Source organism: Diaporthe batatas (genome assembly GCF_019321695.1).
Source record: "Diaporthe batatas strain CRI 302-4 chromosome Unknown Contig00006, whole genome shotgun sequence".
Classification (NCBI taxonomy): domain Eukaryota; kingdom Fungi; phylum Ascomycota; class Sordariomycetes; order Diaporthales; family Diaporthaceae; genus Diaporthe; species Diaporthe batatas.
Genome location: NW_025408553.1, coordinates 843,924 through 856,929, shown reverse-complemented (window position 1 = coordinate 856,929; position 13,006 = coordinate 843,924). Strand labels below are relative to the sequence as shown.

The following is a 13,006-nucleotide window of genomic DNA, read 5'->3' as shown; positions in this document are numbered from 1 at the left end:
GGGGTCGTTTTCATGCCCAGCCCACCACTCTGGACTCTCTTGCAGATCATCGCCTTCGCTTGCCCAAACCGTGAGCTGCAGGGGTCGGTCGGCGCTCGTCAGGGCTGCTTGACAGGGGCCCACGACTGGGGGACCACAAGGCCTTGCCAAGACGTCGGTCGAGTGGCCCACCAAGCACGCGGCAAACCCATCCGACACTCTGATCGTCGGACCATGCACGACCCGATCTGCACCCTCGGAGAATTCATGAAGTCAACCATGAGACGAAAAATGCAACTCGCTTAGGACATCCCCCCTCCTCCCCAGCGCCTATCGCTCCAGCCGCTCCACGATCCCGGAAACCAACCCATTGGCCTGCACACCTACCTGCACAAGACCGCAGTGCCGGGCTGCCAGTGCTTCATGCCGCAGTGACGCCGTGGCATGGAGCCGCATGGGGGTCACACCAAACGCCGCGCCCTGGGTCGATTTCTCCGTCCCCACGGGCTGTCACAGAGCAGCCACCGGCCTGTTCCCACCGTCGCCTAAGTATCGCACTTATTCGTCGGCGGTGTTCCCATCCAGGACAGGCCGGGCCACGGGCGGGATTCCAACCGGCCGGAGTGTTTGGGCCAGCCCGTGCATGCATGATGTATTATTCCACGACGAGTCTAGTGCCCGTTTTCCGCGCCTTTCAGAATTGTTTCCCGCATGGTGTGGCCTCGGTCCGCGTATATTTAGTAGTATTCTAGCCAAGTTCCGTTCTCAGATCTGCCAGTGCCTTGTACTATCATTGCTGAAGCCAGCCACCGTCCTTCCGGGATAAATGCGAGTCATAGAGAGAACCATTCCCCATTTCTTTCTGCGTGGGAATTGTGGGGAGACCTCGATGGTGCGTCTTCGAGTGCTAGAATGGTTCTCAAGTCACGTTTGAAAGACTCCAATGACAAAATGGTCTGATCATCCTAACCCTGGGAAGGGATCAAATGATATGAGGGCTTGACGGGTGTCAATTAGAGCCAACGTTAGAAGGGAGATGGAACAGAAAAGCATGAATGCCAATGATGGCTTCATCTGTGAGATTGGCGATTCACAGCCACAAAAACGGACGTATCCATGTGCCCCCATACTAGGCAACTTGGAGATCAAAATACATACCTAGGTAAGCTAGCACCGGCCCACCTTGAGTGTTTATTATTTCAACGCTCCATTGACCGTTTACCGCCAGTCGGAGGCGTTTCATGGAAATACAATATGTCTGGTTCAAGCATCTTCGCTCCTTCCATCTCCTGTTGTTGCAGACACAAAGGACATTGGGCTCAAGTATGTATGTATTAGGGACTGAGTCATCTCACTCGTTTGCTTTTGGGCCCCAAAGCAGTTCCCCGTACGAAGATGGCGAATATGTAGAATACATTAGGAGGACCGGCATCATACTAAGTACCACCCCGAAACTGAGACTGATTCAAGCAATCAATTGATATTGCTTGTTCTCCAGCGGTCTGAGCCGTCAATGGTCTGAACCACAGGGTTCTATCGGTTTCCCGCTCTCTTGTATCCCAGAGCTAAGTGTAGTAGTGTTCGCATGGTTCCAACTACGATCTTCGTCGCTTACTTCCGCTGATACCACGGTAGCTCCGATTGTAAACCCAGAGCAGCATTGTGGCTTGCCGCAAACGTATCACCCTGTCTAGACCTAAATTCATTGAACCGTAGGCGTTCCCACTCTAGGTCTCGCACTCATAGGCCTTGGGGAAGGAGTAAAATTGTTCACAGTCCACATTCGGGTGCGGGTAAGCACCTGTTGATGGACATTGCCAACAGTGCCTTGTCAATCTTCTCTGGGCTGGTTGGTCCACGTGTATGCCTTTCATACAGAACTGGCCCGCCTGAGCTTTGCACAACATGCAAGAGACCCAACGAGAATTTCTCTGCCCACGGATACATGCATGTGTCACATTCGTATCGAGCTCTGGCAGTGAAACCGGGCGCAGCCCAACCTTCGAATCAAAGCCACTTTCCCTGATGTTGGAGCTTTCAGGATGGCACAGAGTGACTCGGTCGTTTGATCTTGCTCACGCATTGCTCCTTTGCTTTTCGCATACGCATCGGTAAAACTCCGTTCACAAGTTTCACTGCCATGAGCCAGGAATAATCTAGGATGGCTTCGGAGGCCAGTAATAACAGCCTGGCCACGAAGCGAAGGCCCTGCTGTCCTGGCACTCGTCATTATCGACATCTGCTTGGCACGGGGATGGTATGGTGGGAGAGGGCCAGAGTTTCGTCTTCCAGTACCATGAACGGAGACGGATAGGGCAAGCATTGCTGACCAAGTAAGGTGTTTGCATTATGTTCAACTCCGATGGCAAAAATATTGGAAGGGCAGCGGACTAATGCACGCACCCATCTGGGCACCTTTTGAACTTCCTGAATGTTTCCACCGCTCGATTCCCAGTCTCGGCTGGATCTTGTCTCACTGTTGGCACGGAAAAGAGAATGACCGCTTCCGCCAACAAACGCTCGCTGACCTGCGCTATATAGCCCCTCATCTTGACGGATGAATTCCTCACTGGAGACTCAGCACCGTTGAGAACCAATCTCAACATCGCCCGAACGATATCACAATTCGTTCGCATGGACCAACTTTCGCGGCACAAATGGTCCGCATAGGGCCTCGAGTACGTAAGATACAGGGTAGCCCTTTTACAGCTCATCTGCTAATCGGCCGAGTATGTAGACACCGACAAGTCCATCAAAGCAGAACGGGCCGTGCCCCGCGTTCGAACATGGCTCACATTGCCAGAATGAATACATCTAGTGCTTTACTAGCCATACCGTTGGAAATCCGCCAGCAGATCTACAGATTCTGTATTCCACAGAAGCTTCTCTTCGAGTGCCTTGGCAATATCTACGACCAACATCGCTCACAGGCATGGTCAGAACCGCCCTGGCACTGGGACAGCACTGCGGAAGGGCTTGGCGGGACTTACTTTTCCTCCAAAATCAAAGAATGCTCTTTCTGTGACCCGGAGACTACCCAGATTTCTGTGACAGACATCCCAATTGTGGAAGTTGACGAACAATACGGAGAGGGCCAATATGGGCATTCTGGGCCGGGCAACGACGACGACGACGACGACGATGTTGAATACGAGTGGTCTGATCGAAGCTCTACGGAAGACAAATACTTGTCCTCTCGATCCGACGACTATTGCTTTATGTGCAAGCGATATCGCCCGGGAGTTCCTGTGTCCCGTCGAAGCGCCTTACCTGGAATCCTTCTTGTTTGCCAACAGATCACTGAAGAGGTGGAGACAATGCTATACGGAGGCAATACTTTCAGAATCAATGTTCACGGCAACGGCGAATGGAACCTCATGACATTCAGTCCCAAGAGAAGGGAGAAAATGCGGAAGGTGATTTTGGTCTTACGGCCGATGGGAGTGTCCTATCGCCCCGATTTCCGCATGGACCCGAAAATCTGGGACAGCGCTCTCGGCAGCCTTGTGGCTCTAGGAGTTGTTGCCGAGCAGCCAGACCCTCCCTCTCCTTACTCATGGCCCCAGAGAAGCCAGGATGATGTCTTTGAGGAATGGGGGGCGTGGTTAACACCAATCTTGGAGTACCTAAGACGGGTTCTCCCCACCACAACTCAAATTGTGGTGGATGCGAACGAGGAGGAACACACAACTCAGATTGTCACCAGAGTGATGCAAGATCGCTCTAGTTTCCAGCAACTACGCATGGCTGATTTCATATTCAGAAGAGGGGAATACTCCATGGAATCAGGATACTGGGATGATGACGGCCCGACCAGCTGCCGGGACATCATCAACGATTGCGACTACGACGATTATTATTCTGACTGAAATTGGCATGCCAAAATTCTGAGGTGGCGGGCTGGCCAAACAGAATTAGCTAGGAGGTCCTTTCGAAAGGGTGTAGATTAGAATGGGCTCGAGACTACCAAGGTACCGGGCCCTATTAATCTCATCATCACCTCGTCTCGCACACTTTCTCTCATCTATTGCTGTACTAGTGACAAGGGAATATCCATGCAGCGTCCTAGTGAAGACATTTTTCAGTCAATATCCACAAATAACACAAGCCTAACTCCCGAAATGCCCACCATGGGCATTCCTAGCAAATCTACCCAGCCAGATACTAGGTGGGGGCCGATTTTTAAGGCGGGCCACTTGATCACATCCCTCACCCATGATTGTTCTTCGCCCAGCACGCTTGTTCCACAATCGTCCTTTTCGCTGGGCAAAACTTCTCTGCATGGTTGTCCAGCGCCAGGACCAAGCGAACCGAGCACAGAATGAACATGTGGCCGCGGTCCGTCTTTGTTACCTCCAAGATGAAGCTCTCTCGGCATCATTGATACCCTCCAAATGATACACACCAATATGTAAGTATGGAAACCGTTGCCATAGGTATCTGAAACTTATAGATTGATCTCCAGTGACCATCTCTGTTCCTTCACTTTATTCATTTGCATGGAAACATGACAGGTCAACTGAAACAGAAGAAATTGCACCATGGGAAGGGATTAAAGGCAAGTTGTGCAAGGCTTAGAGTACGTCTTAGTCAACGCTTCTCTGCAACCTGATCGATTCACATATATGGTGGTCGTCTGTCAGCCTCAACAATGGTATTTATATCCATATTCATCATATGATTGCTGCTATTGGAAACAAAGCTGTTACTTACCATGTGAATCAATAACCTGGATCCTAGCAGCAAGAAAGAGGCCATGCGAAAATACCACTCCCAACGGAAAATAACACAAGGTACCTAGGTACAACTTGAATGTCCTAGATGCTGGGTTGTCAGCCCCGGAGGCTAGGTTTAAGGTTTCAACAGTTGTTAGAGGAAACTAAAATCCCTACCGTCTACCAGTAGTCACCAATAATATTTTGCATTCTACTTAGGTAGCCTGGGAAGTGATGTAATAACGTAAGTTGTAGTTGTTACCAGCCCTGTAACGCCTTAAGTGTTTCCTCTTTGGTTCAAAAGTGTCTAAAGTATTCAGATTGCAGATGAAGGGGCCAAGTGTTTGGCCCGATCCTACCAATGGGACACAGTACAATCGTTCCCAAGGGTTATTGTCTTGTATATAACAAGCCACAGTCGACAGGCCTCACGCCTTAGTGTTCAACTTGACCCCGTACCTCCAAATACGAAGGATTGTCAAGGTAGCACCAGAAGCAAGCAGCATGACACCGCCAAAGATCCATGTGGAGGTCCAGTCTTGATCCGCGCCAAGGATCGCCCCACCGCCTGGACCACCGATGATAATACCCAGACCAAGTAGCGAGAAACCCATTCCGATTCTCGTCCCGATTCTCGACTTGTCCTCCGTAAGGATGATGTAGACGACGGTCGGGAGCGCAATGAAAGCACCGGAAAAGAAGCCAAAAAAGATGGCAATCAAGACATAACCCTGAAAAGCACACATGTCAGCTAGCGCACTACGACTCGCCAGGAGTCTCAGAAACAGGATTAAAAGGCACTTACTGCCAGAGTGTGCACTGCCTGCATACAGAGGACTAGCAAACCACAGATCAAAGCACATGGAATGAGGACGTTGAGCGGGCCCGTCTTGTCGGAAAGCCAATTGGGCAGAGTCCGTCCAAACATGGACATGGCGTTAAAAATGGGCACAATGTAGAAAGCCATAGACGAATCAACGGTGCCCGTCGCCAGCCCGTAGTACGAAAGGTAGAAAAGCATGACATAGAGGCCGACGAACCCCAGCAGGCAGCCGAAGGTAAACAGGAGCCATCCGCCGTCAGAGAAGGCAGTGGTGTCGAACATGGCACGAACTCGTGGAGGCTTCACCCGCTGGCGCAAGAATACCATCGGCGGTATGAGAGTGGCCAGGCATATGAAGCCGATGACGCGCACGCTCCAGGGGAATCCGATCTCGCCTACCAGCCGGTACAGCACGATGGGGTAGATGATGCCGCCGAACGAGCTGCCGGCGGCGGCAATGCCAGAGGCCAGACCTATCTTGGTGCTGAAGTAGGACTGCAAGACGGTGACGGAGGGCGTGAACATGAGGCCAGCGCCCAGGCCGATGCAGAAGCCTTGGGCGAGGACCACCTGCCAGAACTGCGTTGCCAGGCTCAGCATCATGTGCCCGAACACGACAAGGAACGCGCCGACGGCGATGAGGACGCGCAGGAAGCCCCTGTCATAGAGCGGCCCACTGATGAGCCCGCCCGTGAGCACGAGGAAGGCCTGGATCGAGCCGACCCAGGAGATGTTGGACGAGGACTCGACGAAGAGCTCGCCGGTTTCGTAGTACGTCTGGAAGACACCAAACGTGTTGAGCAGCCCCCATGTGTTGAAGAAGACGCCAAAAGCACCAAATACCTGTGACATCGCCAATTTAGCTTAATTCTTGCTTAATTAGGTAGGGAGATTCCAAGAGACAGAGTCCATACCTGCAGCCATGCCCGCGTGCCGCCGTTCGGCGGGGGCGTTCCGCCGGGTGGACCAGGCGGTGGTGCATGCTTCTCAACCGTTTCCTTGTCATCTCTGTCCGGAGACTCTGATGCCTCTGGTGGCGAAGTCATTGCAAGTGGTCGTCTCGATGGTTTGCCCAGATGACGCAATTGAAAGCTGAACTGTAGGTCGAAGAGATGAAATAGCGACGGTCTTCAGTAATCCGAGTCGGCCTGACTCATAATGAGTAGAATAAAATCAAAACCCAACACGCAGTCACACAGAACATAGATGACAAATGCTTTTGCGCTTCCGTACCAAAGGCAATGCGATGATGTTTGTGATGGAGCATTTCGAAACACGCCGGGTGCAGTCATGCTGTGCTATGTATGTCTTCGGCACTACCCTAGCCCAGGGCAGCTGGTAGCCTGCTGTGCGCAAATTGGGGCTTGAGTTTTCCTGTTCGGGCTAGATCATCGACAGTGCTTACTCCGTAAACACCGCGATCAGACCGAATCCCTCAATCCACTAGTACGGCTTTTCGAGGCGCGGGGCCAGCCATCGATGAGTTGGTTGGGTGTTGGTCGGATTGTGGTTGGCTCAAAGGTGGTCTTCGGAGCTTTATAACCTAAATAGTCAACTTTATAAATCCGTTAGGAGTTAAAAATAAAGGAGTAGGATGTCAGCATCGCAGATGACTAACCCACTGTAAAGTAACTCGCAACCAGGAGCTTTTAGTCTGGAACTCGGGTTTACCTGGTTCTCGCTTCTAGTATTCCGTCTATGTCCGAAGACATACACGGTGCCTTCAGACAGTGGGAAACGCTCAAGCCCAATTCGGGGTTAATCGGTGATTCGGTGCCGACTTCAAACGCGAGCATATGTAGCAGCTTCGCGTCGGAGCTTACTAAGAGGCTGACGGGCTGCATGATCTTGCTCGGACCTCGTTTCTGTGGTTTCGCTTCCATTCCGTATACGTCCGAGGACATACATGGCGCCTTCATTCAGCTGAGATCTGAATATATATCTAGATGAAAGGCTACGAATAATTACCTAGGCGCCGACGCTGTTCTGAACTTGAGTCCTGGCAGTCCACGATTTTGCCAATGCTCAAGGCGCCGAGAATAACCACACCATTTTCATGATTGTTACACATTCGAAGCTACAGTCTTGCAGTGATTTCTGTTTTGCTTTCTCTTGGTCGATAAACACCCATACTCGGCTCCAGAAAGCCCTATAAGCCACGCACATACCCACTCCCGTCTACCCAGTTCCCCGTGAGAACCCTTGGGAAGCCTTGTCACAACTTACTTCCACCATATAGTGGCTGGCCGGCCTCACCGTCACACATGCCTCTGTCAAGACCGCGTCGCTCTACTGCGTCCTGCTAATTGTGAGATCTCCTTAGCCTGATGAATTGGCGGCTTCAATGGTCTCTTGATCAGCAGTATCCTGTCGCTTCTGGCGCCGAATCAAGAACTTGCTATCGATATACCGAACGATCGCCAAGCAGAAAGATGTGGCGAGAATTGCGATCCCAATGTTAAAGCCGCGGCGATAGAGAGGGTTATCCTCCTCACGGAAAATCTGTGCACCGTAAATGCCGGCAATGTTACCAGCCATAACCATGCTGCACCAGCAATACTCAGCAAATGACAAATAAAGTAAGAAGTGATATAGTCAAGAGACGGTACTTATGGAAGAGCGAAAGACTCACATGGCCATAGCTAAAGCCCGAACCTCTGAATCGTGACAAGTGACTGACACCCAGGCCACATTCAGTGGCTGAGGGAAAGTCCCATACATTTGCGTCCAGATGACGCCAAAGTACTTGACACCCCTCATGTTCGCCGGCATCTCGGTGAATATTCTGTTCATGACATAGCCGAGGAGATGGCATCCCACGCCAGCAATCACAGTCGGACCTCGTTTGTTGCTGCTCGGTAGAAGAGAGGGCCTCGAGTCAGCCGGTTATTTCATTCTTGGCCCCGACCCTGCGCCTGAGAGAGGGACTTCGAGCAGCTTCTGGGGAGATATGTCGAACTCACAAGTGATCTGAGACGTAGCTGAAGGAGAACGAGACGGGTATCTGAAGAAATAGGCCGACAGACGCCAAGGCGTTACTCGTTAGGCCCTCAAAGCCAAAGCTCCTGATGATAGATGGCGAGTACGTGTCAAACCCTCGCTGGGGACCATTGTTCAGAATTGTGATTGCCACATGCACAATTATTCTCCAATCGGTGAAAGCTTTCTTGAACGCCGCTCGGTCAATGTGCTTCTTTTTGTGACCTTTCAATGGGTCGTCCAGGATCACACGGGTGTTCAGGATGTATAGCTCCCGGTCGGTGAAGACTTGGCGGCCAGGGGCAAACGGGCAGTATGGCTTTTTGAACGAATCGGGAAAGACAAAGCCGAACAGACAGCCGACGAGGATCGTGAAAATGCCCATCAGGGCAAAGAGCCAGAACCATCCAGGTTTCCCGCCAACACCACGCATATAAAGGATGCCGTATGCTAGTAGCTTAGAGGAGGCTGCTCCGAATTGATTTCCTGCGAACAGTTCTAGTCATGTGTTTTGTTTCAAAGTGATCCTCTCGGGATAATGATGGGAGCACTCAGGAAAAGGCTTCGTAACACAAAAGGAAGAGAGTACTGACCGATATAGAACAGCATGACCCTTTTAGCTGTTTCATCACGTGTGTACCATGTTGACATTGTCCACAGTCCACCTGGAATAAAGCCAGATTCCGTAGCCCCAAGAAGGAAACGGGTTATCAGGAACGCAGGATAGCCCTTTTGGAATGCCTGAAAAAGACTGACTATACCGAACAGGAATAGCTGCAAGGTCAGCCACTTGCCCGGCCCAACGCGATATAGAATCATGTTGGATGGGATTTCGAAGAGCACAATGCCCAGTGAGAGTAGCTGCTGGCCGACATTGAACTGGTTCTGGTCGATGCCGACGTCTTCCATGAAGTTGTCCGTGATAGCGTTGGCAATGTTCCCCCTATCGAGCTCTTTTGAAGGGAGTCAGCATACAACAAGTAGTGGAGACATTCCATGCTCAACCTAGGAGTGATCTGGGCGCTTACGGAGGCAGAAGAAACCAAGGGTCAGGACGGAGACGACGTGCAAGTCGAGCCTATAGAATGCGCCGTAGGTTAGTGGAAGAGGTTTTTATCGATGGTCTATGATAATGACTTACTTCCGCTTTGCCTTTGCCTCTTCTTGTGGAGTCCAGTCCGGCTGAGCTTCGTACGCCAGGACCTTCTCATCAGGCGGGCTCACTGACCCCGGTGTCATTTGTTCTTTGGAAGCTTCTAACATGGTCGCTGCTCAACGAATATCCCTGATGTTCTGATCTTTTGGGAAGATTTTTAAGAGCTAACTATGGCTTTGTAGGAGCACATACATGGAATCAAGTTGGGATCGACTTCGGGAAGAGATGTGATCGGCTACATTTAAGTATGTTTCCCCGAGGGTCATTTATTTGAACTTGGTTGGTTTCTAAATACCACAGACCTCCTGGGTTAGGTTGAGCAGGTCATCTGCCGTACGCCCGACCCTTTCCCGTATCGATGAGGCCCATATCCAGATGAGTCTCATGCGGTTGCAACCAGGCTTGGCTTACTGTGCATTAATAAGTATGACTGAAATCGGCTGTGACTTCTACATCCTTGGTTTTCTTTGTTGTGCAAATGATATTAGGTCTCCTCGTCGATCTTCTATATTAAGAACATTCACCGTCTCGAAGATGCACTCCAGCATCACGATAGTTGCGTTGTATTCCCCGACGATCTGGGCGAATGGTGACGTTGCCGTTCTGTGGATCAAAGCTCGCCGGAGATCGTCTCGGCTCACAGCCACACATTTATCAGATCCATGACTTATATACCTAAGCATTATGCCGTCGTGGCTATTGCTACCGTGATCCATTTTGCCACGATCTAGGCACAGATGGTGATGTCTCCCATGTATGGACTCGCAAGCACGCAATCGACCCTGAAGGCCTTCGAATTGGGGGGAAGGGGTCGGTCTATGTTCGGAATGCAAGGCTAGAAGTCTTGGGTCTTGTCTTGGGGCCATTCACTATTCTGCTTCCAAGAGGCTTGTGCTTTTAAACTTCTAGCTGCCGCTGTTGTTTGCAATACGACCTCGGCGATCAACCGCCCAGTTGTCCTCATGCGGCCGTGCCGGCCCCGGGACCAACCGAGACGGAAGTTTTGCATGGAACGCCAATGAGATTCATTACGGCGGGTTTTCCAAGGCTAGGCATAGACTAGGCATTTACAAATTACTGGTTATCATCGACAGTTGGTTGCATGATTCTTCATTTCCAAGACACTCCAAAGGGTGGGCGACAGCACGGAAGTTTGGTTCCCATCAACTTAGTTCTTGAGCTACAAGTCGTGCACATCGTTCAACTGCAACAATCGTCATTGAATATCTTCATCATGAGCCCTAAGAGCTTGACCAGCTCCTCCCTATTTCATGTAGAATGTCCGAATCGCCGAGAGTGGGTAGACTTTCGATCCATCCAAGCTGAAGGTGTCTGAGACGGACCGATTGCCTTCCCATAGAACGTGAAGCCCTTATTCCCCTACGAGGAATCTATGAATTTCCTAAGATTAGGAACAGAGATACATGCAGGCCTCCGGCGTTGCAGCGCAATTGTATTACACGCCGGTCACCTGATTAGGTATTTCACCGCGCTTTGTTTGGGGCCCGGATTGGTTAGCATGAGTTCTTGAGAATGCTTGAGGACTGCAACTGGCGATCCAGAGTCTTCAATCAGTGCTTCAAACTTCCATGCTCTCAAGCTCTCGCAGGTCCGGAAGAGCCCACTTGGTCATCCAATCGCAGCTCATAAGGCTGGCAGCAGTCGGTCTCTCCTCCGGGATAAAAGCCAACATGGCCCTCAACATGTCCAGCAAAGCGACCCTCTCCTGCTCTCCGACCGTCTCCAAGCCGACAGCCCGTCTAGGGGCCTGGATAGAGTGCTCAAATCGACCTTCCAGTGTCATGCGACTGCTTGTGGGGTCAAGCGGTTCGCCTTGGTCATTAAAGTAGTCACCTCGTGCCGCCCATGTCTCCCACCACGTCGGGGGAAGGATCCCGAGAGCATCTACCTGCTCTTTCGTGACGTAATCGTCGGTCGGGCTAAAGATTTCAAAAAGTGATCGCTGGCCGAGGACAGTCCAAATAGAACATGCCAGAGTCCATATGTCGGCAGGGTACGAGAGAGGCTCTCCGGGGAGGAATCTGGTTTCTGGCGGTCTCAATACACGCGGGGTGCTGGAGTGATATTTTGGTTCAGAGGAGGGCATGAACGATTCCCCGAAATCGGTCACAAGGATAGAGGCTTCAATGAGTGTGACGTCCTCGCTTCTGACCCCGAACCAGCCTGGAACAACAATATACGTTGGAACACCCTCAGGAAGCGGCCGGTCTCCTTCATTTCCAAGTATCCGAACTGGTTCTAGTTCAGGCTTACCATACTTCTCATATAGCTTGTCCAATGGGAGACTTTTCGAATTCTCGGCGAGTTTGAAGAGAACGTTTCCTAGGTGTAGATCTGAGTGCTTTTAGTTTAAGAACAGAGAGTGGACGTCATTCGACTCTTACCGGCATGGACAAGCCCTTTCTTATGCATAAAAGCCACACCTCGTATGAGCTGCGCAGCGATGGCGCGGGCCACACGGGGTTGGAAGAGACGGGTATACGAAGCGTCTTGCGCTTCAGCCACGGTCATTCTTGCAGGAGTCGTTACGATACAGCTGTGTGCACCATTGGGGCCGTATATGGTAAATCCATCCCAGATTGAAGGCATGGCCGTGTTATCAACACCTTCCAACGTGCCTTTCCCGTGGGCATCAAGGGAGATCTTTTTGGTTAGATGACGTAGAATTTTTGCTTCTTGAGAAGCTGCACTGCTGTCGGCCGTCATGATCTTGATAGCGACATATTTGTCACCCTGAGAAATGTCCTTTGCGAGCCATGTTGTGGAGTAGGAGCCAAAACCGAGTTTATGCACAATATGGTATCGATCACGCAGTACATCGCCAACGTCAAGCGGATGGTATCCTCCGAGGCAATATCGATCAGGAGGCTCCGCATCTTCGATGTATGCAAAGCGAATCTGATCCCGGTGCCGATTGGGAGCATTGTCGTGCGTGCTCATGGTGTGTCGTGGCGGCGTGGCGGCTGCGAGGTCTGGGCGTGGAAGCTTGTACAACAGTGACCTCAATGGCGGCGTGCGGCACGATGCAATGAATACCACACCTGCATAGCCAAGGAACTGTAATTCCAAGCTCCTTCAAATTGTGCCAGTGAGCTCCTTCCGAAAGTGCCATGTATGCGCGAGAAACAGGTCATTGATCTCTTGGGGTTGGTGTTGGTTGGTAGGGAGCTGTGCCGCAGATGTGGACCTTGGGAGAAATTTAGGTGGTAGGTAGGGTTGAGGTCATAGAACGGCGTGAGGCACCCCACCTCCCCCCCAAAAAAAGGAGGGTTTGCAAGTATCCTGATTGAGAAGGAACATTGAAATTACCGAAACCCTTCACTGCTTCAAAAT

The 13,006-nt window shown here is 51.2% G+C and overlaps 3 protein-coding genes across 3 annotated transcripts; all 3 read right to left on the bottom strand.

Annotated features, from left to right (window-relative positions):
* Window positions 1–4,711: 4,711 nt before the first annotated feature.
* KVR01_006225 (uncharacterized protein) lies at window positions 4,712–7,256 on the bottom strand. Its single transcript, XM_044789379.1, has 4 exons — window positions 6,432–7,083; window positions 5,500–6,360; window positions 4,872–5,425; window positions 4,712–4,796 (listed from the first exon to the last, which is right to left on the bottom strand). Exons 1-3 carry the CDS (start codon window positions 6,561–6,563, stop codon window positions 5,123–5,125), a joined length of 1,296 nt encoding a protein of 431 aa, XP_044645028.1. The 5' UTR covers window positions 6,564–7,083; the 3' UTR covers window positions 4,712–4,796; window positions 4,872–5,122.
* Window positions 7,257–7,836: 580 nt separating this feature from the next.
* Window positions 7,837–9,759, bottom strand: KVR01_006158 (uncharacterized protein; the record flags this gene model as incomplete). The annotated part of the gene is made up of 6 exons (XM_044783449.1): window positions 7,837–8,062; window positions 8,150–8,368; window positions 8,481–8,953; window positions 9,253–9,449; window positions 9,525–9,574; window positions 9,638–9,759. The coding sequence occupies 6 exons, from the start codon at window positions 9,757–9,759 to the stop codon at window positions 7,837–7,839; spliced, it is 1,287 nt and encodes a 428-aa protein (XP_044644961.1).
* Window positions 9,760–11,231: 1,472 nt separating this feature from the next.
* On the bottom strand, window positions 11,232–12,839 carry KVR01_006102 (uncharacterized protein; the record flags this gene model as incomplete). Its single annotated transcript, XM_044792298.1, has 2 exons — window positions 12,058–12,839; window positions 11,232–12,007 (listed from the first exon to the last, which is right to left on the bottom strand). Exons 1-2 carry the CDS (start codon window positions 12,611–12,613, stop codon window positions 11,232–11,234), a joined length of 1,332 nt encoding a protein of 443 aa, XP_044644905.1. The 5' UTR covers window positions 12,614–12,839.
* Between the last annotated feature and the right edge of the window lie 167 nt (window positions 12,840–13,006).